At 37.2% G+C, this 26,078-nt stretch overlaps 1 protein-coding gene across 3 annotated transcripts in view; it reads right to left on the bottom strand.

Moving 5' to 3' along the window:
• The window catches only part of CTNNA1 (catenin alpha 1), a 316,163-nt gene that overhangs the window by 132,175 nt on the left and 157,910 nt on the right, over positions 1–26,078 (bottom strand). For all 3 annotated transcript variants that reach the window (XM_058541329.1, XM_058541339.1, XM_058541348.1), the window contains exons 2-3: positions 23,156–23,262; positions 21,257–21,452 (exon numbers count right to left, since the gene is read on the bottom strand). In XM_058541329.1, the coding sequence (XP_058397312.1) occupies positions 21,257–21,452; positions 23,156–23,260 (301 nt within the window). In that variant the 5' untranslated portion in view covers positions 23,261–23,262. The remainder of the gene's footprint in view (positions 1–21,256; positions 21,453–23,155; positions 23,263–26,078) is intronic.

Genomic DNA, 26,078 nt, shown 5'->3' with positions numbered 1-26,078 from the left:
ACCACAACAGCTGCACACAGCTGAGCCTTACAACCAGCCGGTCAGGGGGACCGCCTAGCCTTCCTGTGCACCTGCAGTAAGAGCAACTGCACAACAGAAAGATACACGTAGCACAGAGAAATAGGCAAAACAAGGAGACAAAGGAATATGTTCCAAGTAGGGGAACAGGACAAATCCTCAGAAAAAGAACTGAATGAAACAGAGATAAACAATCTACCTGATAAAGAGTATAAACTAATAGTCATAAGGATGCTCACTGATCTTGGGAGAAGAATAGATGAACACAGTGAGAACTTCACCAAAGAAATGGAAAATATAAAAAAGAACCAATCAGAACTGAAGAATACAATAACAGAAATGAAAAATTCACTACAGGGAATCAATAGCAAAGTAGATGACAGAAGAACGGATCAGTGAGCTGGAAGAAAGACTAGAGAAATCACCCAAGCTGAACAGAAAAAAGAAAGAAGAATTAGAAAGAATGAGAACAGTCTAAGGGACCATTGGGACAATATCAAACACACTAACATCCATATTATAGATATCCCAGAAGGCAAAGAGACAAAGGGGCAGAGAATCTATCTGAAGAAATAATAGCTGAAAACTTTCCTAATCGAAGGAAGGAAACAGATATCCAGGTACATGAAGCACAGAGAGCACCAAACAAGATGAACCCAGCAGCCCACACCAAGGCACATTATAATTAAAGTGTTAAGAATTAAAGATAAAGAGAGAATCCTAAAATCTGCAAGAGAAAGGCAACAAGCTACATACAAAGGAAAACCCATAAGGCTATCAGCTGACTTCTCAGCAGAAACCTTACAGGCTAGAAGGGAGTGGCACGATATATTTAAAGTATTGAAAGAGAAAAACCTAGAGCCAAAAATACTATACCCGGCAAGGTTATCATTCAGAATGAAAGGAGAGATAAAGAGTTTTCCAGTCAAGCAAAAACTAAGAGTTTATCACCAATAAACCAGCCTTACAAGAAATGCCAAAGGGACTTATTTGAGTGGAAAAGATAAGACCACAAACAGGAATAAGAAAATTATCAAAAAAAAAAAATCACTGGTAAAGGCAAATATATAGTAAAGGAAGCAGATTAACCACCTATGAAGCTAATATGAAGGACAAAAAACAAAAGCACTAAAATTATCTATTTCCATGATAAGAGATTAACAGATACACACAAAAAAAACAGGTTAGATACGATACCAAAAACATAAAATGTGGGGAGAGAAGGGAAAAGAGTACAGGTTTAAGCAAGAGGTCAAACTTGAGACCATCAACTTAATATAGATTGCTATTTATATAGATTATATGAACCTCATGGTAATCACAAACCCGAAACCTATAAAAACACACAAAAAATTAAGAGAAAGTAACCCAAACATAATACTAAACATCAAACTATAAGGTAAGAGAGCAAGAGAAGAAGAAAGGAACAGAGAACTACTAAAACACCCAGAAAAAAAGTAACAAAATGGCAGTAAGTATATACTTATCAATAGCTATTTTAAATGTCAATGGACTAAATGCTCCAATCAAAAGGCATAGAGTGGCTGATTGGATAAAAATACAAGACCCATATATATGCTGCATACAAGAGAGACACTTCAGACCTAAAGACACTCACAAACTGAAAGTAAAGGGATGGAAAAAGATACTCAAATGGCATGCAAATGGCAATGAAAAGAAAGCTGGGATAGCAATACTTATATCAAACAAAATAGACTTTAAAACAAAAACTGTAACAAGAGACAAAGAAAGGAACTACATAATGATAGAGGGAACAATGCAACAAGAGGATATAACACTTGTAAATATCTATACACCCAACAGAGGAGCACCTAAATATATAAAGCAATTATTAACAGACATAAAAGCAGAAGTAGACAGTAACATGGTAATAGTAGGGGACTTTAACACTCCACTTACATCAATGGACAGATCATCCAAACAGAAGACCAATAAGGAAACAGTGGCCTTAAATGACACATTAGACCAGATGGACTTAGTAGATACATACAGAACATTCCATCCAAAAATGGCAGAATACACATTCTTTTTGAATGTACATGGAATATTCTCCAAGGAAAGATCACACATTAGGCCACAAAATAAGTCTCAATAATTTTAAGAAAAGTGAAATAATACCAAGCATCTTTTCTGACCACAATGGTATGAAACTAGAAATCAACTACAAGAAGAAAACAAAAAGCCAAAAATATGTGGAGATTAAACAAAATGCTACTGAACAACTACTACTGGGTCAAACTAAGAAATCAAAGGAGAAATCAAAAAATACCTGGAGACAAATGAAAATGAAAATACAACATGATAAAATTTATGGGACACAGCAAAAGCGGTGGTAAGAGGGAAGTTTATAGCAATATAGGCCTACTTCAGCAAACAAGAAAAATCTCAAATAAACAATCTGACTGTACACCTAAAGGAACTAGAAAAAGAAGAACAAAGTCCAAAATCAGAAGAAGTGGGCCGGCCCGTGGCTTGGTGGTTAAGTGCGTGCGTTCCGCTGCTGGTGGCCCGGGTTCGGATCCCAGGCGCGCGCCGACGCACCGCTTCTCCGGCCATGCTGGGGCCGCGTCCCACATGCAGTGACTGGAAGGATGTGCAGCTGTGACATGCAACTATCTACTCGGGCTTTGCGGGAGAAAAATAAATAAAAAATAAATAAAATTAAAAAAAAAATCAGAAGAAGGAAGGAAATAAGAAAATCAGAGCAGAAATAAAGGAAATAGAGACTAAAAAGAAAAATCAATGAAACTAAGAGCTGGTTCTTTGAAAAGATAAACAAAATTGACAAACCTCTAGATTCACCAAGAAAAAAAAAGAGAATGCTCAAATAACTAACACCAGAAATGAAAGAGGAATAATTACAATGGGCACCTCAGAAATACAAAAGATTATAAGAGAATACTACAAAAAGCTCTATGCCAACAAACTGGATAATCTAGAAAAAATGGATAAATTCTTGGAATCATATAACTTTCCAAAACTGAATCAAGAAGAAATAGAGAATATGAATAAACCAATCACCAGTAAGGAGATCAAAACAGTAATCCAAAATCTCCCAAAAAATAAAAGTCCAGGAGCAGACGGCTTCCCCAGCGAATCCTACCAAACATTCAAAGAAGATTTAATATCTATCCTTCTCAAACTCTTCCAAAAAACTGAAGAGCAGGGGAAGTTTCCTAACTCATTCTATGAGGCCAACATGAACCTGATATCAAAACTAGAAAAGGACAACACAAAAAAGGAAAATTATAGGCCAATATCACTGATGAACATTGATGCAAAAATACTCAACAAAATACTAGCAAATCGAATACAACAACACATTAAAAAGACCATACACCATAATCAAATGGGTTTTATTCCAGGAATGGTTCAACATCTACAAATCAATCAACATGATACATCACATTAACAAAATGAAGAATAAAAATCCCATGATCATCTCAATAGATGCAGCGAGAGCATTCAACAAGATACAGCACCCATTTATGATAAAAACTCTAAATAAAATGGGTATAGAAGGAAGTACCTCAACATAATAAAGGCCATATATGACAAACCCACAGCTAATACCCACAGGGAAAAACTGAAAGCTATCCCTTTAAGAAAAGGAACCAGACAAGGATGCCCGCTTTCACCGCTCTTATTTAACATAGTATTGGAAGTCCTAGACAGAGCAACCAGGCAAGAAAAAGAAAAAATAAAAGGGATCCAAATTGGAGAGGAAGAAGTAAAACTTGCAGATGACATGATTTCATATACAGAAAACCCCAAAGAATCCACCAAAAAACTATTAGAAATGATCAATGAACACAGTAAAGTTGCAGGATACAAAATCAACATACAAAAATTAGTTGCATTTCTCTACACCAACAATGAAGTAGCAGAAAGAGAAATTAAGAATACAACCCCATTTACGACTGCAACAAAAAGAATAAAACACCTAGGAATAAATTTAACCAAAGACGTAAAAGACTTGTCCATTGAAAACTATGAAACACTGTTGAAAGAAACTGAAGAAGACACAAAGAAATGGAAAGATATCTCGTGCTCTTGGACTGGAAGAATTAACATAGTTAAAATGTCCATACTTCCTAAAGCAATCCACAGATTCAACGCAATCCCTATCAAAGTTCCAAGGACATTTTTCACACAAATAGAAGAAAGAATTCTAAAATTTATATGGAACAAAAGACCACAAATAGCCAAAGGAATCCTGAGAAAAAGAACAAAGCTGGAGGTATCACATTCCCTGATTTCAAAATATAGTACAAAGCTATAGTAACCAAAACAGCATGGTACTGGCAAAAAAAAAGAGACAGAGACCAATGGAACAGAATGGAGAGCCCAGAAATAAACACATACATCTGTGGACAGCTAATTTTCAACAAGGGAGCCGAGAACATTCAATGGAGAAAGGAAAGTCTGTTCAATAAATGGTGTTGGGAAAACTAGACAACTACATGCAAAAGAATAAAAGCAGACCATTATCTTACTCCATATGCAAAAATTAACTCAAAATGGATTAGAGACTTGAATGTAAGACCTGAAACCATAAAACTTCTAGAAAAAAACACAGGCAGTATGCTCTTCAACATCGGTCTTAGCAGCATATTTTCAAATACAATGTCTGACTAGGGAAACAAAAGAAAAAATAAACAAATGGGACTACATCAAACTAAAAAGCTTCTGCATAGCAAAGGAAACCAACAACAAAATAAAAAGACAACCTAAGTACCGGGAGAAGATATTTGCAAACCATATACCTGATAACGGTCTAACATCCAAAATATATAAAGAACTCATACATCTCAACAACAAAAAAACTAACAACCCAATTAAAAAATGGGCAAAAGATCTGAACAGACATTTTTCCAAAGAAGATATACAGATGGCCAACAGGCCATGAAAAGATGTTCAACGTTACTAATTATTAGGGAAATTGCAAACCAAAATTACAATGAGATATCACCTCACACCCATCAGAATGGCTATAATTAACAAGACAAGAAATAACATGTGTTGGAGAGGATGTGGAGAAAAGGGAACTCTCATACACTGCTGATGGGAAGGTAAACTGGTGCAGCCACTATGGAAAACAGTATGGAGATTCCTCAAAAATTTAAGAATAGAACTACCATATGAACCAGCTACTCCACTACTGGGTATTTATCCAAAGAACATGAAAACACGAATGCTTAAAGATATATGCACCCCTATGATCACTGCCACGTTATTCACAATAGCCAAGACTTGGAAGCAACATAGGTGCCCATCAAGCGATGAATGGATAAAGAAGATGTGGTATATATACACAATGAAATACTACTTCAGCTTTAAAAAAAAAGACGAAATCTTGCCATATACAACAACATGGATGGACCCTGAGGGTATTATGCTAAGTGAAATAAGTCAGATAAGTCAAAACACCGTATGATCTCACTCATTAGAAGACAAAAACAACAACAAACATATAGATACAGAGATTAGATTGATGGTTACCAGAGGGGAAGGGGTTAGGGAGGAGGGTGAAAGGGGTGACTGGGCACACGTGTATGGTGATGGATGGTAATTAGTCTTTGGGTGGTGGTGAACATGACGTAGTCTACACAGAAATCGAAATATAAGCATGTACACCTGAAATTTATATAATGTTATAAACCAATGTTACCTCGATTAAAAAAAATTAACAATAAAAAATAAAAATAAATAAATATTAGTGATAAGGAAAAAAAGAAATAAAATAAAATAGGGGGATCAAGGTAGGCATCATCAAAAAGGTACCATTCTAGTTGTCTTAAAAAAGGATGCACAGAGGGGCCGGCCCAGCAGCGCAAGCAGTTAAGTGCCGAAGCTCCGCTGCCGCCACCTGGGGTTCGCCGGTTCAGATTCCAAGTGCACACCAACGCACCGCTTGGCAGGCCACGCTGTGGCGGCGTCCCATATAAAGCGGAGGAAGATGGGCATGGATGTTAGCCCAGGGCCAGTCTTCCTCAGCAAAAAAAGAGGAGGATTGGCAGTTGTTAGCACAGGGCTGATCTCCTCACACACACACACAAAAAAAAGGAAGCACAGGAGCCATGTGTCTATCTCAAGAAAACATTCCAGGCAGAGGGGAACACCAAGTCAAAGACCCTAGGGCAGATGCACACTAAAATGATCTTGGAAGACCAAGGAAGCCAGCATGGCTGGCACAGAAGGGAATAAAGAAGAGCAGCTTTGTGACAGGGGCAAAAGCCAGACTTCAAGGGTAATAGAACAATTTAGAAATAAGCCTTTCAAGACCAATTCTTTCAAGAATTTGGTCCGCTTGGAGGAAAAGTCAAGGGCCTACTAAAGAAATTTTTTTGGGGGGGGCCGGCTGGATGGCGCAAGAGGTTAAATGCGCACACTCCACTGCCTCGGCCCGGGGTTTGCCAGTTTGGATCCGGGGCGCGCACTGACGCACCGCTTGTCGAGCCATGCTGTGGCAGCGTCCCATATAAAGTAGAGGCAGATGGGCACAGATGTTAGCTCAGGGCCAATCTTCCTCAGCAAAAAGAGGAGGATTGGTATCAGATGCTAGCTCAGGGCTGATCTTCCTCACAAAAAAAAAAGAAAAAAAGAAATTTGTTTTGTTTTGTGCAGGTGTGTGCACGCATGCGCGTGTGCGTGTAGGGGTAGCAGTATAACGGAAGAGAGTAGGATCATGAACTTAACAGAAACTGCAGCTTCACCACTAAACACGTCTCATTTTCCACAGTTGTAAAACAGAGATGATAGTACAGGTAATCCTAGCTTTGCACAGTAGTACGGGTCTGTAAAAATGACCATACAAACTGAAACAACGCGAAATAATCTTTATCATCAACAGGAAAAATTACGGTTGTCCTGTGACCTTTAAAATTTTTTGTCAAAAGGTTAAAAGCACTTTTATTATTGATTATAAACGTACAGGGAAATGAAAAAAATAGTACAACTAATATTTATTTAATACTGTAACTTAAAACATTATGAATACTGAGAATTAAAGTGTTTTATTTCTTTGTAAGTGAACTACTCGAAAGTAATTTTTGAACAATGCTTGCCTTCTTCGACATTTAACTTTGGATTCAAAACAAGCATCTTTTCTATCACTTGGCAAACTGTATTATTTCTTCCTAATTTGGATCAGTTTTCAACATTTTATCCTTTCCACTTTCGATGTCATGAAATACCTCCAAGAGTTCCTTTAACGTGAAGGTTTTGATGACATCACTTTCTCTTGGACATTGTCATCCTTTTCATTACAACCACTTTCCTCATTTATCGACATCACTTCCTCTTGGACATTTGTCATCCTTTTCATTACAACCACTTTCCTCATTTATTTCAATAAGTATGCCTTCACGAAGTTCGTCTGACTACATATCTAGTCTCTTAAACAGCAGCAGTGTCAACATTTCCAGTCAGCTATTTCTTCTATAACTTCATTTACATTCTATTCAAATTTAAATTCTGGCTTTATCACTTTTTGTTTCTTTGCTGCACTTTCATATTTGTTAGCAAATTCCCTCTTTCAATGAATTCCCTCTTTCAGTGATCACTTTTTGTAAAACGGCTCACGTGGGTTTATCAAGGCGGCAACATAACTACACACTTCGCATGAACTAAACAGTTGCACAGTGACCAATCACCTACAGACCTTGAAAGAAGGGACATGATTTGTCAGTGATCATGATGCACATCAGTTATTTATGTAGTGATTTGTACACTTAAGAGCTAGCAGCAAAGTCTGTACTTCATGCAATCACTCAGTTAATAATACATGGTAACTAAAATTTGAACCAGGTTATTGGGGGACTGGTGTTATTTAACTAAACTGTGGTAGCTGAAACTTGTGCATATTAGAACCGTGCAAAGTGAGGATTGCCTGTTATCTACCTCCCAGAGTTGCTGCAGAGATGAAATCAAATGTTCAGCAGAGTGCTTAGAACAGTGCCTGCACTCCCATACTATCTATTATCACATTGGATAGATTGAGGGGGAAGGGGAAGCAAAAAGATACATGAAGATTCTAGATCACAGATAGGAACATATAATCAGGACCACAGGAGGAAGTAAGAGCCATGAGAGGAGGAGGAATTCTTGTACTCGCAGATGAGAAGTGCAAACAGCAGTAGCAAGAAGCTTCCAGGGAGTACAAAGCTTAGCATTGTTGGAGAATCCCATTTTCTCAGAAGCCGTAAGTGAGGCTCTCCTAAAAACTGAACAAGGTGGAAATGGAAATGAGGATTTGAGGAGAGTGGAAAAAACTCTCAATCAGCTGCTATGGGAAATGAAAAAGGGAATTAATCGGAAGTAAATGAAAGAACTGTGGGCAGAAGTAAAGCCCCAAATTAGGCTAAACAGGATAAACAAAGTAGACCATCTAAATGAATCAAAACTCTTCAATGATTAGATTACATTCAAATGAATAAGTGAAAAGTCTTGTAGATAACTTTAAATTTAATTTTAACCACTTAACCTGACTGTACTAATCCCCCAATTTTTCACCAACTCTAATCTCTCTTTTCACCATAACCTCCTCTTCCTTCTAAACTGCCACTCTTAAGCAGTCTCATACTTTCCATAGCTAGCATGATATCATTCCAAAATAAAATCAGGTCAAATGATAACAAATAAGCAGAACTGGAAGGAAGAAGCAAAGTAAATTAAATATATTTACATCTACCTTAATCTCTTTCAGCTCATAGCCATAATGGCAAATCTTTAACTTCATGGCTAACATATGGTATTAGTAATGAAAAAATACATCGGAAACATATTGTACGAAGGATTAAAATGTTTAAATTTTCTCTACTCACAAAACTATGAACAAATATGCAAATAAGCCACTAGCTAAAAACAAGGTCCTCAAACTTCTGCTGAACAGTCGTCTCTGCAAAAGGAACATGACTCTAAGATTGACTTGAGATGTTTAATAAGTTATTAAAAAAACACAAAAAAGAATCAAGAATTCTTTTTTTTCGAGGAAGATTGGCCCTGCACTAACATCTGCTGCCAATCTTCCTCTTTTTCTTTTTCTTTTTTTTTTCTCTCTCCAAAGCCCCAGTACATAGTTGTGTATCATAGTTGTAGAGTTGGAGCTCTTCTATGTGGGACACCACCTCAGCATGGCTTGATGAGTGATGAGTAGGTCTGTGCCCAGGATCCGAACCATGAACCCAGGGCCACCAAAGGGGAACGCACAAATTTAACCGCTAGGCCACTGGGCCGGCCCCTCAAGAATCTTTAAAAACAATAAAATATAACTGTCAATTAATTTATAGAGCATACTTATAAGAGTTATCAAAAGCACTCTTTCTGCACACAAAAAGGCAAACTGGGAAAACTGAGGCAGATAGGCAATCAGTTCAAAGTCACATGGTCAGCAGTAAAGGCTGAGAATATAAGTGGGTCTTCTGACATTGTCCCAATTGTCTCCAGTCAACTACACTACATCTGGTATTAACTAAGATACAAATGAGATAAAACTTAAGAGAATCCATTACTACTGTTCTATCTGGCATGAAATTAGATCTTTCAACATGCCCATACCCTGGCGTTTTCTGATAACTAAGCTCAGGATAAAAGTTAAGCTCCTCTGGAGTTCAAAACAAGGACAAAGGGCAACTGCAAAGGAAGTAAACCAAAAAACTCACAGTTCTACATTAGAACACAACCTGATCAAGACCTCTCTGAAGTATGAAATATCTTGAGTAAATTTCCTTCAAAGCAATCCAACTTTTTATGAAGTTATAAGGAAAAGACAGGCTTGAAGTGTGTGTGGGTGTGTTTGGGGGTGTGTGTTCATGTGTGAATGAGAGACACAGACAGACAGTAAAAATAGAAAAAGAGAAGGCTTGGTTTTTCTTTTTTAACCTGAGCCTAGGAAACATGAGATATTCTATTATGTTGCTCCTTTAAAACAAAGAATATTACAAGTAATGTTAATGAACATACACTATCCTCTCAGAAGGCTGTCTCGTATAGATAAAACAAGGTATGGGAACTGGGTCGGAATCCCAACTTCACTATTTGGCAGCTGTGTGACTTTGGACTGCTTCATCTCTACCTTTGTTGTCTCTTCTGTAAAATGACAATACCATCTCCCACTTGACTGGTTTGTTTAGAAAATTAAATGAGGTAATAAATGCAAAACTCAGCAAATACTTTCCGTGCCCCTTCTACTCTCCCATCTAACTTCTCCAATTCTTAAACCTATTTAGAGCGTGGTCATTGTTCATACAGCAACTGTTTCTTATGTTTTTAAAAATAAAGTCATCCTAGCAGGTTTCCTAAAGGATAGAGAAAAAATTCTTTTAATTTGTAACGTTGAATTAGTACAGGGGGAGCCTCCTTCACTCCAAACTCCATAGTGCCGAAAGTAGTAAAAACTGGTCTTTTCGTGGTAAGAGCTACAAACAAAGCTTGACTTAGCTCCTCTTGCTGGGCCTTAGCTTTTCCCTCTGTTAAAAAAAAAAAAAAAGGAAATAAGCCAATCTGAGTTTCCTTCCAGTTTTTAGGAACTAGTTATCTTCCTCACCAATCCTATTTACAACTTCACATCCCAAAAAGCCCATGCCATACTACAAGAACAGCTCCCAACCATAGCAGAGGGTCCCAGCTATGGAAACAGGTCTACAGGCTTCAAAAGTCCTCCAAGGAGACCCAATAGATAGAGCAAAGTTATATCTTCCCTAAGAAAATACTAAGGATACTTCTACTATATGCCTTGGCCAGAACTTAGATTTCTACCTTTAGGTGCAGAAAAAGACAAGAACTTTGCCAGCCCAACAGAGGAAAATGGTTTGTCTTCTGTAAATTAAATGATTCACCCCTCCAGTGAATTAATGAAAATTAATGAAAAATTTTTTTAATTTCTACCTTAAATAGCAGATATATAACAATCTGTACTGAACAATGAGAATAAAGGTCACAATGTGTTTATATCACGGGGGTGGGATAGGGGAAACTACATCAACACACACGAAAATATTAACAGAGGTAGCATATTACAAGATGGTATACAGCCTGATGGGTGATTATTTTCTGCTGTTTATGTTTTTTTCCAGACTTACTATAATGAATATACTTTTAAAGAAAAAAAGTTTTTAAATGATCAAAAAGATAAAATATCTTTAATTCATGTCTGTGAGACATAAAACTCAGGGTTTCCTAGAAAGGAATAACCTAAAGCACTCAAAAAAAGTCTATATACAAAATTTTTTTCTAAGGTATAAAAATCCAACGGCCACTAGTCACTGCAAAAAGAAAAAAGTAAAATTAGCAACATTATGAAACATAAAAGCTTTGTGAAAACAGATGTTTTAAGAAGCTTATCCCAAAATATGGGTAAGCCAAGTCGTAAAATAAGGAGGGCATCTGCAGCCCCGATCTCATTGTCATTCTTTGTTCAGTTGTTGCAGAAGTTCAACTATTATACAGACCTTAACTGGACATTTCTTAAATAGAACATTTTATGAGAGCATATTGTTATCAATTGCCAAATCCAACTGAGAAAGATATTTTAAGACATCCACTTGAATATGATTTTGAGGACCAGCAAACACAGCCCTGTGTCAAAACGACAGAAGCTTCCAGGATAAGAGTCCCAGGTAACCTTGCTCAAGTCACTTTGATCTCTTGATCTCAAAATGATTCTAAATGTCTAAAATTTTTTTTCTTTTCAAATGTCTCATACTATACTTGTTAACAATGGCAGCCTTCAGCCTTTAAAATAAAAAACTGTCTTATTTACCATATTCCTTTTAAATTTTTGAAAAGTGATAAGGCCATAACAATATTAAAAAGAAGTCGTTAGTTTTCTGGTTCAAAATAACTTCCTTAAATCATATTACTCTTTAAAGGATGTTATTCAGCCATTAAAAATTATGTTGTAAGAGAATACTTAATGATACTGAAAGATGTTCAGGATCCATTAAGTGAAAAAAGTAAATAACACAATCAAGCAAAACATATTTCTACCCACGTGAGTAGTATATTCATAGACAACAAACTAGAAGGGTTTATACCAAAATGTTAACCACTGGTTTCATCTCTGGGTAACAGAAGTATAGCTGATTTTTATTTTCTTCTTTTTGTTCCTACTATCAAAAACATTTTCACTGCAGAAAATTCACTTTTATTTTTAAAAAATGTTTTCAATTCTATCCAAGGAGTAGCCAGAGAAAGAGGAAAAAAAGAGCAAGCAACCAACATCACAGGTGTCTGTTATAAAATCACCCTGTACTTAACAGCTCAGCATCTTTTTACACAGTAAAAAGTAAAAAACACCCAGCCTTGGATTTGAATATCTAAAACTTCCTTATCATGGAATTCCTAACTCTTGAAATTACTTTTTTAGTGCTTTAGCTCCACTGATAAACCTACTTTATACCAAATTCTCTTACATATATCTGATTCAAGGATCTCACCAAAGTGATATAACTGTCCTTATTTCTTTATCATTCCACTAACTTTCATTTTACAAAATAATAAACTCACAGGACCAAGCCTTCACAATATTATTTGCTAACTTCAAGATAATCAAGAATTAACACTCATTTTTCAAACTATCCCACTCCCTTCCCCCCAGCCCCCAGATTTTTTAATTCATTTTCCATGATCTGGTAACAAAATAAGACATTTTTTGTGCTTGTCAATGAAGATAAACTGGCAATATAGTTGCAAAAATAACAGATTTCATACCATAGTCCTTACGGGAAGGAACCAAATGGTGGTTTATATCTGGCATAACCCACACGCCCTGCGACATGAGGATGAACCTGAATAAAAACATTTAATCCTCTCCACCTTCACCTTTCCATTCATCAATGGTGGATATTTGGCAAAAACAACAGACCTGATAGATGAAACCTCCAAAATTATAGAAAAACTGACAATGATTGAAAGAATTCCTAACAGATGCTTTAAGAGAACTTTCCTGGGTGCCATTTTTAATCTACAAAACTGTTTATCTTTTGAAAATCACCCAGGAAATAAACATTTAATATCATGTTATTTAAATACTATAAGCCTATCTGAATCAGTTCAGAGAGAGCCTAGAAAAACTCTCAACCTACACCATTCCCCATCCCCTGAGGGTAAGGAAAGGAGCTTTGAAATTTCTTTTTCCAGCCAACAGAATGAATTTAAAAAAAAAAAGTTAAAGTACGACACATATTCATGTTCTCATTTTCCTTACTAATTCAAGTGTGCCCTGCTGCTATTCAGAAACACTCCAAAGAGAGGCACTTACTTCCTGATTACACATTCAAATAAATGCATAACACGCATTTCAACTTGGAATCACTTTCTTATGAAATTAACTAGTAGAAACCACATTACTGCAACATCATGGTTGAAGTCATGCCAAAGTCAAAATTATAATACCAAACTTCTCAGCTACACTGTACAAATATACTGAGGAAATAATACTACCCAGTGTAACTTAAAAGTATTATTATCCTGGTTAGTGTTATTTATTTTTGTGAGTTTAACAAGATAGACTTCAAAAGAAAAAAAAAAAAGAGGAGCAATTTCAAAATGACAGGAAACATTAGAATTTAATAACTTCATTCTCCTTTCCTCCCTTCCAAGCTCGCTACACCAGAACCTGAGTCTCTGCAAAGCAGCATATGCTCACACAAGGGTAGTGATCTAGAAGCAGACAGCATCCTTGACACATGCCAAGTCAAAGAAAATATAGCCTCGACCCCAGAGACTTACAGTTTAAGTCAGGCAGACAACTTTAAGACATAAAACACCCAGATGACAACCAGCTAATGATTTTTTGAAATTTATATTTTGCTTTTCCTGCTCAAGTTAAATGAAGAGCAAGAGAAAATGGATTAAATGGTGAGAGTGGAGGAATGGGGGTCAATAATGAACATGTTTTAAATTAATCACAGTCTTCAGGAACATGTGAAGGGTAGGAATTGGAGTGGGAGCACTTCTATCAACAGACCAGCCATCAGAAGATCACATGAAAAGAGACATCCAGAAAAATAAGAGGGGAAAACAGGATGAAAAATCTACCAAGACAGCAAGGGAAAAAGGCAAGGAAACAAATGAGAAGCTAGAACTCAAAGCAAGAGTATGAGAAAAATGAGCTGATTTCTTGTTAGGTTTAATGAAGAAAGTGATTACACTAATCTGAAAACCTAATTAACTTAACTTTAATCTTTTTCAGAATGTTAAATGTTTCTCTGCTCTTCCAGAGCATCATTATTAACACTTTTTGAAACCCACAGTCAACATTTCAGGGTAGGAATACTTGTTTGTCACTTTCCTCCTGTGAACAATTAAAGAGCCCATATATAAAATCAAGTTCATGATCCCAACCTGATTAAAACCACACTAACAAGATCAGACAAATTAAAATGCAATCTCTCTCACACACCCACACAAAGCTCCTCAAAGCTACGTTTCAAGTCTTGACATCATGAATTTAGCAAACCCAGACTCCACTCTATCTCCTGTCTACCTCTCAAGGCCTACTCGAAAACTGTCACTGACAGTCGCTTTGTCCTGATCACATCTGCCTTTTGACATCCATCTTCCAGGCTGCCTATATTAGACATGGGTACATCAGTCTGAAGCTGTCAACATCTGCACTGGACAGGAGACCAATTTTTACCTTCTTGACTCTGACTCTAGTCAGTTGCCAGGGAAAAAATTATGCCTCAAGAGCCTGACAGCTTGTGCTCAATATCCTTTTGTCAGGGATAAAATACATCATTATTTTTCTTAAACTTGCCTTGCCAAGATTCAAAATGGAAAAAAAATACATATATACACACACACATATACACACACATATATACGTGCACACATATACCTCTCCATATGTGTGTATATATATTTTTTCTCTATATATATGAATCATTCAAGCTGCACCAAGGAAGATGGCATCTATGTCCTCAATTTCACTACACAATTACTGAGACAAATAAAAGAATGTCTCAATTAATATCAATTAAAAACCCTCAATGCCTATCCTTTCTTTATGACAATGTCTTAAGAGACCATCAGTTTAACGGACTGGGTAATTCTGTGCTTGCAAGATTTAAAAAAGCTGAGAAGATATCTGTGCAACAAGACTATTAAAGAATATGCTCACCAATCAACTATAGCTGCTAAGATTACGCAGATGCTAGCAAACTCAATAGTTTCAACTCTATTGTTTTAGTAGACCAATAAATACTGCTCTCTTGCTCTAAAAGTGACAAGACACTTTCTACAGAAAAGATGGTTCTTGTAACGACTGAGACTCAGTATTGAACAACACTGATTGCTCTCAATAAGTTGAAATCCTGCTTCTACTCGAGGACAATGCACTTGCACTATAATTAAATGATTACCTGAAATGGAATAATGATCCGAAAGCCAGAACCTGTAAAGAAAGGCCTCCAAAGAAATCCTTGACAAATATTGCCTAAACATAAATAGATATGGAAGGGGGGAAACTACAAGCCAAACATTAAAGTGTTTGCTTTCTATTTACTGAACAAGGATATTTAGTAAGTCCTATTTTACCTTCTAGCCATTTAGGGAGAAGGGGTATCAGTGTCACTATTAAAGGCTTTGTCAATAATGGAGAAGAGGCTGCAGTGAATTATCCAGATGTTTTCATGTTGTCTACCATGTGAATAACAGTACAGACATGTGAGGTATCTGGCTGTAGTTAGTGGTACAGCAATCAAAACCAAATGCTCTGGTAGGCAGTAAAAGTCACTGGCTTTAGCTACAATCCTTGCTCTATTCAACAGAACTCAACCACCTTTTCCAGGACTACCATAAATTTTGTGCCACCATTAAAATCGCAACAGACACACGTACTCATGTCTTGATTTTCAACTGCAAGTTAATTCTACTTCCGCAATACCAATAGATTAGTGATGGAAATCTAAAAGATTAGCACCTTCGGCCCTACAAACCATATCTCAATCTTTGAAAGTCTAGTAGAATTCCAATCAATAAGAAAAATAACAGGGTTTCATCAATCAAGAGTACTTATGTTTATAGATACCTATCATTGCCCAAGGGGCTCTCACAAGCACCATCATGTTTCAGATATATTAATAAACAAGGATGAAGAAATGGTAAACATCAATTACCTCCAAATAATGCAAAATTTTTAAAAAGGAAGTAGCATCTTATACCTATAAAGATAGCAAAAAATTTTAATGGAGTATCCCATTACTTGTCAAGAAGGATAATTTGTTTCTATTCAACATCCTTTTATTATACCTCTTGTTCCTTTGGAGTACTCTCCCATTATTTGTATCTTGGAGTGAACATGTGATCCAGGCTGGCTAATCAGTCTCCTCTGGCACTAGAAACTGGTTCAGTGCTGAGCATGACCCAAGCAAAGCTAATCAGTCCCCTCTATGACTAAGACACAAACACTGAGGAAGAAAAGTTCTTTTTCTGCTGAGATGACAAAACTAGGATGACCACCTCAAACTGTAAGTGAGCATCTAGTCCAAGATGTACATATGAAAATAGAGGAAACCAGAGTGAGGAAAGGGCTGGATGACTGTGTGTGGTCTCTGATGAAGAGAGACTATCTTCTAGCAGACAGGAGGCTGTTTTTCCTGTTTTGTCCCAGAGCTTATAGTCAGGAAAAATGGACATGAACAGTAAATTAATAGCATGAGTGGCATCAAAGAATGGAGTGGAATGGAGCGGGTAAGCATGGGGTTGGAAGAGTTCCCTGCAGGTGCACTGGATCTTGAAAGGTGGAGGAAGGGAGAGGAAAGTCACTGAGGTATGAAAAACAGAAGACTATGCAAGATGTGCATGGGGAACAGTGAAGGCCCAGACTGGAGAAGGGTGCTCGGAGGAGAGGTTAGAAGAAAAGAGTTTGGAGCTAGATTTTAGAGGGTGGCTTGGAATGCCAGGTGAAGAAGGGAGGACTATCAGGGAAATGATATAGAATCAGAGAATTCTGTGATTGGGTTAGGTTTCATAGGTTCAGGTTCCCATATACTTGAATGTCTCTAGTGATACTGGGCTTGCTACCTCTGGAAGCAGGTTTTTCCAGCACTGCTTTGTGTTTATTTTAAAAGCCTTTTTCTTCTTAAACTGAATTAAGTCTCCTTAATGTTCTTCCTGTTTTAAGAAGTTCTGCCATCTGGGCAACAAAGAATATGAGGAAAAGTGGTGTTTTGGGGAGGTTAGTCTCTCAGCTATGTGCAGGAAGAGTTCAGGGGGTTGGGAGAGAGAGCCTGGAGGCAGGACCAACAGTCAGGAGACCACCACAGTGGTGGGGGGTGAGATGAAGCTGTTAAGGAAGGGACTACTATCAACAGACAGTGGAAAGGGAGAGTTGGCCAGATGTCTCACAGATTAACTGCCAGCTTGGCCTGTGCAAGTGGCTGATCTTCTTTATAGGTAAAACTGAGGGACCTGGTATGTGAAAAATGTATTATGTGTAATAATTTATTTTCCTGTGACTTGAATCGTTTAGGGTACGTGTTGAGGCAGTGTGTGCTACTAAAAACTCCAGGTGAATTACATAAAATTGGCATATTGTCCTCGGCTTAGAGCCATTAAGATTCTGCTGTGCCAGTTTTCAGTTAGGTTAAAGCAAATTTTTATTACAGTATTTGCTTCAGTGTTTATTTACACTAATAAAAAGTCAACTAACAGGATATTTTTCTTAACCTTTTATTTTGGCTCACAGGAGTTGCAAAGATAGTACAGAGGGGTTCAGTGTACCCCTACCCATTTTCCCCCAATGGATAAGCAACAGATTTGAAATGCAAAGAATTCTAACTCTAATTCATTAGTCAATCTGCTATGGAGCTCTAGGTAAATCATAATTACTCTGTGTTTTATATACCAGTAAAATTCAGAGCAGTTAGGTCAGAGTTTGGCATAAGCACTAAGGACCCCTGGAGCCGGGTCTGGGAAAGGTATTTGTATTATCTTTTGCTGCCTAACAAATTGCCTAAGCTCCAAAGTTGGTGGCTTAAAATAACCATTATCTCCCTGAGTTTTCTATGGGTCAGGAACTCGCGATTGGTTGGGGCTGCCATCATCTGAAACTTGATGAGCTGGAGGATCTGCTTCCAAGGTGGCTTACTCACATGCTTGACAAATTGGTGCTGACTGTGGGCAGGAGACCTCAGTTCCTCTCCATAGGACCTCCTGATTTCCTCATAACCTAGCAGCCAGCTTCCCCCAAAGTGAATAATCCATGAGAAAGAGCCAGGCAGATACTATACTCTTTTTACGACTTTGCTTCGCAAGTAGGTAGTATCACTTCCACCATATTCTATTCTGTATAGAAGCGAGAGTCTCTAAGTCCAACACACATTCAAGAGGATAAAGTTAGGCTCCACTTCTTTAAGTGTCAAAGAAGCTGCAGATATATTAATGTCACTTCAGGGTTTCAAATGATCAGTAAACAGCCTCAACAACATAACCAACAAGGCTTGGCTGATGAAAGATTCTGAGCTTAACCATTTTCATAACATGTGTTTTGTTCTATTTATGATAGGAGAGAGGTTTCATAACCATTCAATTTCTCCAAAGTAAAAAGTAAGCCAACAGAAAAAAGCAAGGCACTTCAGCTTTTCATATCTGATGAAGTAATGATGATGCGAAGCAGTTATATTTCTGTTTTAGTTTTTATTTTTTCAAGGAGGAGGCAAATTATGGTGAATAGATCATGATCATAAATAATTGCAAAGTTGGACTAGGACAGACAAGTACTTATGATTCAGAGCCACATAAAAGATTTTCTCAATATAAACAAAAATAACAAAACAGAAATTCAGATATCCATTCGAAATTGTGGGGAGTGTTTTTTGGGGGAGGTGCATGTATTGTACCATGACTGCTACAGATTTGCATCAGAGAAAAGTTCTGAAACAAGGAACATATACAGAATGAAATAAAAAGTTACCTGCAACGATTAAATGTATTTTGAAAATAAACATCTTAGTCACTAGACTCAATGAACACTTGGCCAAATTCATCTGTTAATATTATTGTGAGTTTCATTACAGGAGGCAAGAAGGCCTGGGGAGCAAAACCTTCTCACAGAGTGCGATGAAGTAACAGCCAATCAGATTTCCTCAACAGGAAGCTCAAAAATTGTCCTGAACTGAACAGTTAAACTGCTTTAAGATAAATTCATTCAAAATCCACTCTAGTTAGGCTGCCCCCGTGGCTTAGCGGTTAAGTACGCGCACTCCGCGTACCTACGTACGTACGTACGTACGGGCAGCCTGGGTTCGGATCCCAGGAGCCCACCGACGCACTGCTTCTCTGGCCATGCTGAGGCCGCGTCCCACATACAGCAACTAGAAGGATATCCAACTATGACATGCAACTACCTACTGGGGCTTTGGGGGGGAAAAAAAGGAGGAGGATTGGCAATAGATGTTAGCTCAGAGCCGGTCTTCCTCAGCAAAAAGAGGAGGATTAGCATGGATGTTAGCTCAGGGCTGATCTTCCTCACAAAAAAAAAAAAAAAAAAATCCACTCTACTAGATTGAACAGTGTCCTCCAAAAATTCATGCTCACCCTAAAGCTGTGAATGTGGCCTTCCTTGAAAACAGGGTCTTTGCAGATATAATCCAGTTAAGATGAAGTCATGCTGGATTAGGGTGGACCCTAATTCAATGATTGATGTCCTTTTAAGAGGGAACTTTGTACACAGAGACAGCCAAGGAGAATGCCATGTGACAATGAGGCAGATACTGGAGTGACGTGTCTACAAGCCAAGGAACACCAAGGATTGCCAGAAACCACCAGAAGCTAGGAGAGAGCATGAAACGGATTCTTCCTCTGAGCCCCCAAGAAAGAATCAACCCTGCTGACACCTTGATTTCAGATTATGTGGCCTCCAGAACTGTGAGAAAATAAATTTCTGTTGTTCTAAGCCACAAAGTTTGTAGTAATTTATATTATGGTAGCCCTAGGAAACTAATACATCCACCCGGTTAACATTATAAAATTTAAATAATGTCATTATTTGCAGTATTAGAAATATTTATCTTCAGCCTGAAAATTGAAAAGAATATTTGCCATTCAAAGCTTTTAGGTTAAAATTCAGAACAACTGGAGATAGTATTTCCATTTAATGCACGGCCCCTTTTTGGATACTGTCACAGGGATGAATTTGACGTAAGACTCCAATAAACTATGCACATCGCTGTCAGCCATCAGAGATCTACTGAGGTTCTCCCAAAAACCAGAAAAAGAAAGCACTTGCACAGAGTATGGGCTCAGTTCATCTTAGCTGGTATCCAATGGCCCTACAAAAACCTATGTCTTTGTTGAAGTCCTCCTGCTAGGCCAGAAGTTTAACACAAAACTACAGGTTTCAAGAAGTTAATCTTCCAGATTTAAAGTCCTCTTATCATACTTGTAGCATCATAGTGATGACTGTTTTTCTAATAGTAACTACTGGTAAGCTGTGGGTTACAATTTCACTTTTTTTTTTGTGAGGAGACCAGCCCTGTGCTAACATCTGCCAATCCTCCTCTTTTTCTGCTGAGGAAGACTGGCCCTGGGCTAACATCCGTGTCCATCTTCCTCCACTTTACATGGGATACCGCCACAGCATGGCTTGCCAAGCAGTGCGCCGTGCGCGCCCGGGATCCGAACCGCGCGAACCCCGGGCCGCTGCAGCGGAGCGCGTGCACTTAACCGCTTGCGCCACCAGGCCGGCCCCACAATTTCACTTTTTATCAACTCTGAGTTTCCCAAACCTGACTCCTTTTAAGTCCAGATTTAATCTATTTCAAACCCAAACCAGTGCAAATATGCATAGCTGATTTAACATACCAGTCTGACAGAATGCAGCAATTTCTAGGGTATTTTCAGAATGGTTGGACATTTTTCCATTTTATCACCCCTCTATCTTCAGCACGAACTAAAAAAAAGGTATTACATAGGATGAAAAGTAAACTTCTGCCCTATTTATTTTCAAGCAAATTGTGTTACATTTCTAAGACTCAACATTACTTGCAACACCCAAGAGAAGTAGATGTTCTCCAAAATAGATGTTCCTTTGTTACCATCTCTCCTGATTAAAACTTAAGCCACTACAACTTAATACATCTCCAATAACTGACTAAGTTACTGAGCAACTGACAAGCATAAGAATGAGAATACTGACCACAAAGAGTCACCTTCATGGATTAATTTTCTAGAAAGGCCTGCTTCTCTCTATATAAAAGCAATATTGACCTACCTTGTTTTCGAACATCTTCTACAGCAGCCACAAGCTCCTCCTTGAGAAACTGATTCTCCTTTGCAATTTTATCCCCCTTCTCCAAGAAATTCTCAGTTGCTTGTTCAACAGATGCAGCCAAAACATGAGCCTTCTTAGAACGACCTCTCTTCTTATTAGAGGGCCCCTTACTATTGGTGTTTACCAGAGTTGTAACCTAAAAGTTTCATTTTTGAAAATTAAACTGCAGTCAATTAAAATGAAAATAACAGAAAGATTAATATTTTTAAAGAAAGAATAAATTATTCATAACAAAAAGAAACATCATATTTATGAGATTCCACTAAGCATTAACAAATAACATATAATTTTCTCCATATTTAAGACATACAGCAATGAAACTCTATTTGGTTTCCAAAATAATTCAGCTATCTCAATGTGTAAGAAACATAATATTTAATTCCTCAAACATGATCATTAGGTTTTTAGTTCCATTTTACAAATTAAAATGGATTAGAAACAAGTTAGACATCTCTACTGTATGTCATTAAGAAGTTCCAGAAAGAGGTTAACAATGAACTTAGCTTTACCGGGAGGTCACATTTTTCCATTGTTTTCAATATGTGCAAAATGTTTTAAGATAATTTGCTTGGAAATCTTTTCACAGTTCATTCACAGAAATCTCAGCAATTAATTAATAAAGGCCCTTAAGAAAGAAAGGAACAACTACCCAAAGTAGCCTACTGTGATGGTGTTTTAAGTCCCAGAACATAACCATCATTAATACATATAATATCAGATGATCTGTAAGTTGAAAAACTAAAGGGCCGGCCCTGTGGCTTAGCGGTTAAGTGTGCGTGCTCCACTACTGGTGGCCTGGGTTCGGATCCCGGGCACGCACCAACGCACCGCTTCTCTGGCCATGCTGAGGCCGTGTCCCACATACAGCAACTAGAAGGATGTGCAACTATGACATACAACTATCTACTGGGGCTTTGGGGAAAAAAAAAACAAGGAGGAGGATTGGCAATAGATGTTAGCTCAGAGCCGGTCTTCGTCAGCGAAAAGAGGAGGATAGCATGGATGTTAGCTCAGGGCTGATCTTCCTCACAAAAAAACAAAAAAAGAAAGAAAAACTAAAGATTTATTATTGGTGTAATTTTCCACACAAAAGACCTACTGAGAGCTGTAGGAGATAGGCTCCAAGAAAGTAAATATTCCTGAGTCTTACCACACACATCTACATATATATCTTTAAAACATATATGTATGTATGTATGTGTATATATATACTATTTATGATACTAGTTTCTGAGTTGGAATGGAGTTTTTTAGAAATAGAGCACATGCCACTACATCTCATTTCTCTCTCTCACACATACACATGATACTAGTAAACTGACAAAACACTAAAAATGCATAGCTAGTTGCTAACAGTTAATGAAATGTCATCACATTATGATATTTGTATTTGTAACAGAACATACCAAAGCTACACCTTCAAATTCAATTACCTGCTAAATGATCCTAGACAATAAAAGGTGTGTTAAGCAGGGCGAAGAGACTTAACAGTCAAGGCTCCGTATCCCATCTGTCTCGGATATAACTTCCAAGAAAAGAGTGATGCCAAGAAAATGTCTGCAAAGTGCAAACATTTGGAAAGTTGCAGTATATAACACTAGCCCCTATTAATGCCAATAAGACTGAAATAAATTGCAGCAACTATGTTTCTAAAGGGTTAAATGAACCCATGCATCAATATTTAACTAGCAGTGGAGCCAAACCATCTAAGTACTATCAACCTAAACTCAACCACTCAAATTAAGGCTTTGAACTAAATAACCTTGCTTGGCGTTTGTTACCCAGGCCTACTGTTATGGAACCATTACAACAACTATGTATTTGTTTTCAGATTCTTACCTGTGTAACAAGAGGCTCCAACAGTTTTTCAACTGCCAGAGTCCTGATTTCTAGACTTTTGGGGTCCCACTTGAAGTTTATGTTGCCTGCGTGGACAGCAGTCATTTCTGAAAGAGAAACAAAAAGCCAAAGTCAGGCAAACATCAAACACAAATATGAAATATATAACAAATCTTCTCCAACTTAAAGACTTTTATATCAGGAAAGCTACATTCACCACAAATCAAAAAAAAAATTCTTACTAGCCTGCATATGAGGGCCCAGTAAATCATACAGCCTCTTACACTTAAGATTTCAAGTTTACAAACATTAGGGATATTACAAGGAGGCATTCCCAAACTCACAGAGCTTTTCCCTTTGGGCTTCTCTGGCACCAAGACGTTTCTACTTTCAGTTTCTCCACATAGACTTAAAAGCAGGATGAAAAGCTAAAGTGAGTGAAGGCTAATATAGAAAACTCTGATTTTTCTTACTCTACAACATTTACAGCACAGTATTATCTAAGGGTATGCCTCACTTCATTTTTTGATGGATTCTTAGAGAACATCTTGTCTTACTCTATTAAAACATAATGCTTGAGTCTGCTGCCCTCTGTACCTACAGCTATTATCACTCAGAGCCAGAAGAAATTTCACGTCACATTTAGTCAAATATCATTGTATTAGTGTCAGGGTAAATTCCATTAGATAGAGGCTTTAAGACTAGGGGAAAAGACTTCAACAAAAATACCAAGCAAGTTAGTGTTTGCTTCTAAAAGTAACGCCTTTAAGATTAAAGAATAAAAGAAAAACAGGAGAGATATATAGTTGAGGTAAACACTAATATTAACTTTCCAGACAACAAACTGTTGATAGAAATTTAAAACCTTAAAAGGGTGCATTCTTATGATCTAGAAATTCTACTTCTAGAATTTTATTCTAAAGAAAAAATGAAGGTGCATGTAAAAACTTGGATACAATGATGTTCTCAACAGCACGGTATACAATCATTAAAAACTGAAAACTACCTAAATTTCAGACAACAGATCGCTGAATAAATAAATCACACAACCAACCACACAATGGGATACTGTGCTGCTCTTAAAAAACAATGTTGTCAAAATTCAGAAAAAACAAAAAACAGTGTTCTCACTGACCAGGTATTTCTATTAAATACCATTTCCCATTAAAAGGAACCAGGGCTCCAAAAAAAAAGAGGGGGTGGCTTTATTCCACGTTTGAGATATCCCTCATTGTACAAAAAGCAAGGAAAGGCGCAAAGACTAACAAGATCATATCAAAAAGACACAGGAACCAGGGGCTCCATTGGCCAAATTTACAATGTTGAGCATCAAGCAGAATGATGACTGTAACTGCCTATAACATAGATAGATAAATATCCTATGACCATAGGGATCTTCAGAAGAAAAGAAAGTGGGTGGGGAGGAAATTTCTTTACCAAGAATGTAGAATAGAATTAGAAAACGACCATTTTGCAAACCCCAGTGAAATAACTGAATCAGGCAAGGATTATCAATGGATGTTACTATTAGGTGAAAGGCTACTGGGGAACAGGAAATTTGTAACGTGCCAAAGTATCACCTGACAGGTTACTAATTACAAAGGGGGCAAGATATACCTTTACAATGTTGAGATCTAATGGTCACCTCCTTAAATAACTAAACTTAGGTATTGCTAATAATTAAACACCTGATATTGTATGCCTCCTAACCTTATAAAATATGAAGTACCCTAAATTACCATATAAAGTATCCTTGATGAAAAAAAGTTTTAAATCTTTTTCAAGAGCCTCAGTGTTACTATAAACTGAGCAAAGTTAGTTGTGCAACAGCACAATTAAATGTTTAACCTGAGTCTAATGAAGCCTCTACATAGGGATTCTAAACCTTTTTCAATGCCATGGATCCCTTTGGTTGTCTAGTAAAGCCTATAGACCAGCATTGTCCAACAGAAATATAACGTGAACTATATATGTAATTTAAAATTTTCTAGTAGTCACATGGAAAATGGAAAAAGGAAACTGATGGAATTAATTTCAATAATATATTTTATTTAACACAATATATCCAAAATATTATCATTTCATTATGTAATCACTATTCTTTAAATTATTGGAGATATTTTACATAAGAATAAGTGTTCAAAATCTGGGATATTTTACACTTAGGGCACATTTAAATTCAGACAAACCACATCTCAAGTGCTCAACAGCCACATGTGGTTAGGGGCTTCTGTACTGGACAGTGCAGCTATAGACCCTTTCTCGGAATGTTTTTTTCAAATGCATGAAATACAATTCAAAAGATTACAAAGAACAAACATATATTGAAATTTAGTTATCAAAAATACAGTAGTCCCTCCTTATCCACAGGTGATATGTTCCAAGGCCCCTAGTGGATGACTGAAACCACAGATAGCACTATACATACATACCTATGATAAAGCTTAATTTATAAACTAGGCACAGTAAGAGATTAACAACAAAACTAATAATAAAATAGAACAACTATAACAATATACTGTGATAAAAGTTACCGTAGATCTTAGCAACGTCAGAATGAATTTTTTTCTTTCCTTATTAAGTCTAGAACTTTCACCTTTTCACTTAAAGGAAGCACTTTGTGGCTTCTCTTTGGCATATCCAAATTGCCAGCATCACTACTTTTGCACTTTGGAGCCGTAATAAAATAAAAGAAGGGTTACTTGAAAACAAGCACTGTGATACCAGACAGTCAATCTGATAACCAACAATCAATCTGATAACCAAGATGGTTACTAAGTGACTAATGGGCAGGTAGCATATACAACATGGTTACACTGGACAAAGAGATGATTCACACCCCAGGCAGGACAGATCAGGATGGGTCAGGAGGGCGCGAGAGATTTCATCATGCTACTCAGAACGGTGCACAATTTAAAACTTA

The sequence above is a fragment of the Diceros bicornis genome, chromosome 1, assembly GCF_020826845.1.
Source record: "Diceros bicornis minor isolate mBicDic1 chromosome 1, mDicBic1.mat.cur, whole genome shotgun sequence".
Classification (NCBI taxonomy): domain Eukaryota; kingdom Metazoa; phylum Chordata; class Mammalia; order Perissodactyla; family Rhinocerotidae; genus Diceros; species Diceros bicornis.
Note: the sequence above shows the minus strand (reverse complement) of the source record. Positions and strands in the feature narration are given on the sequence as shown.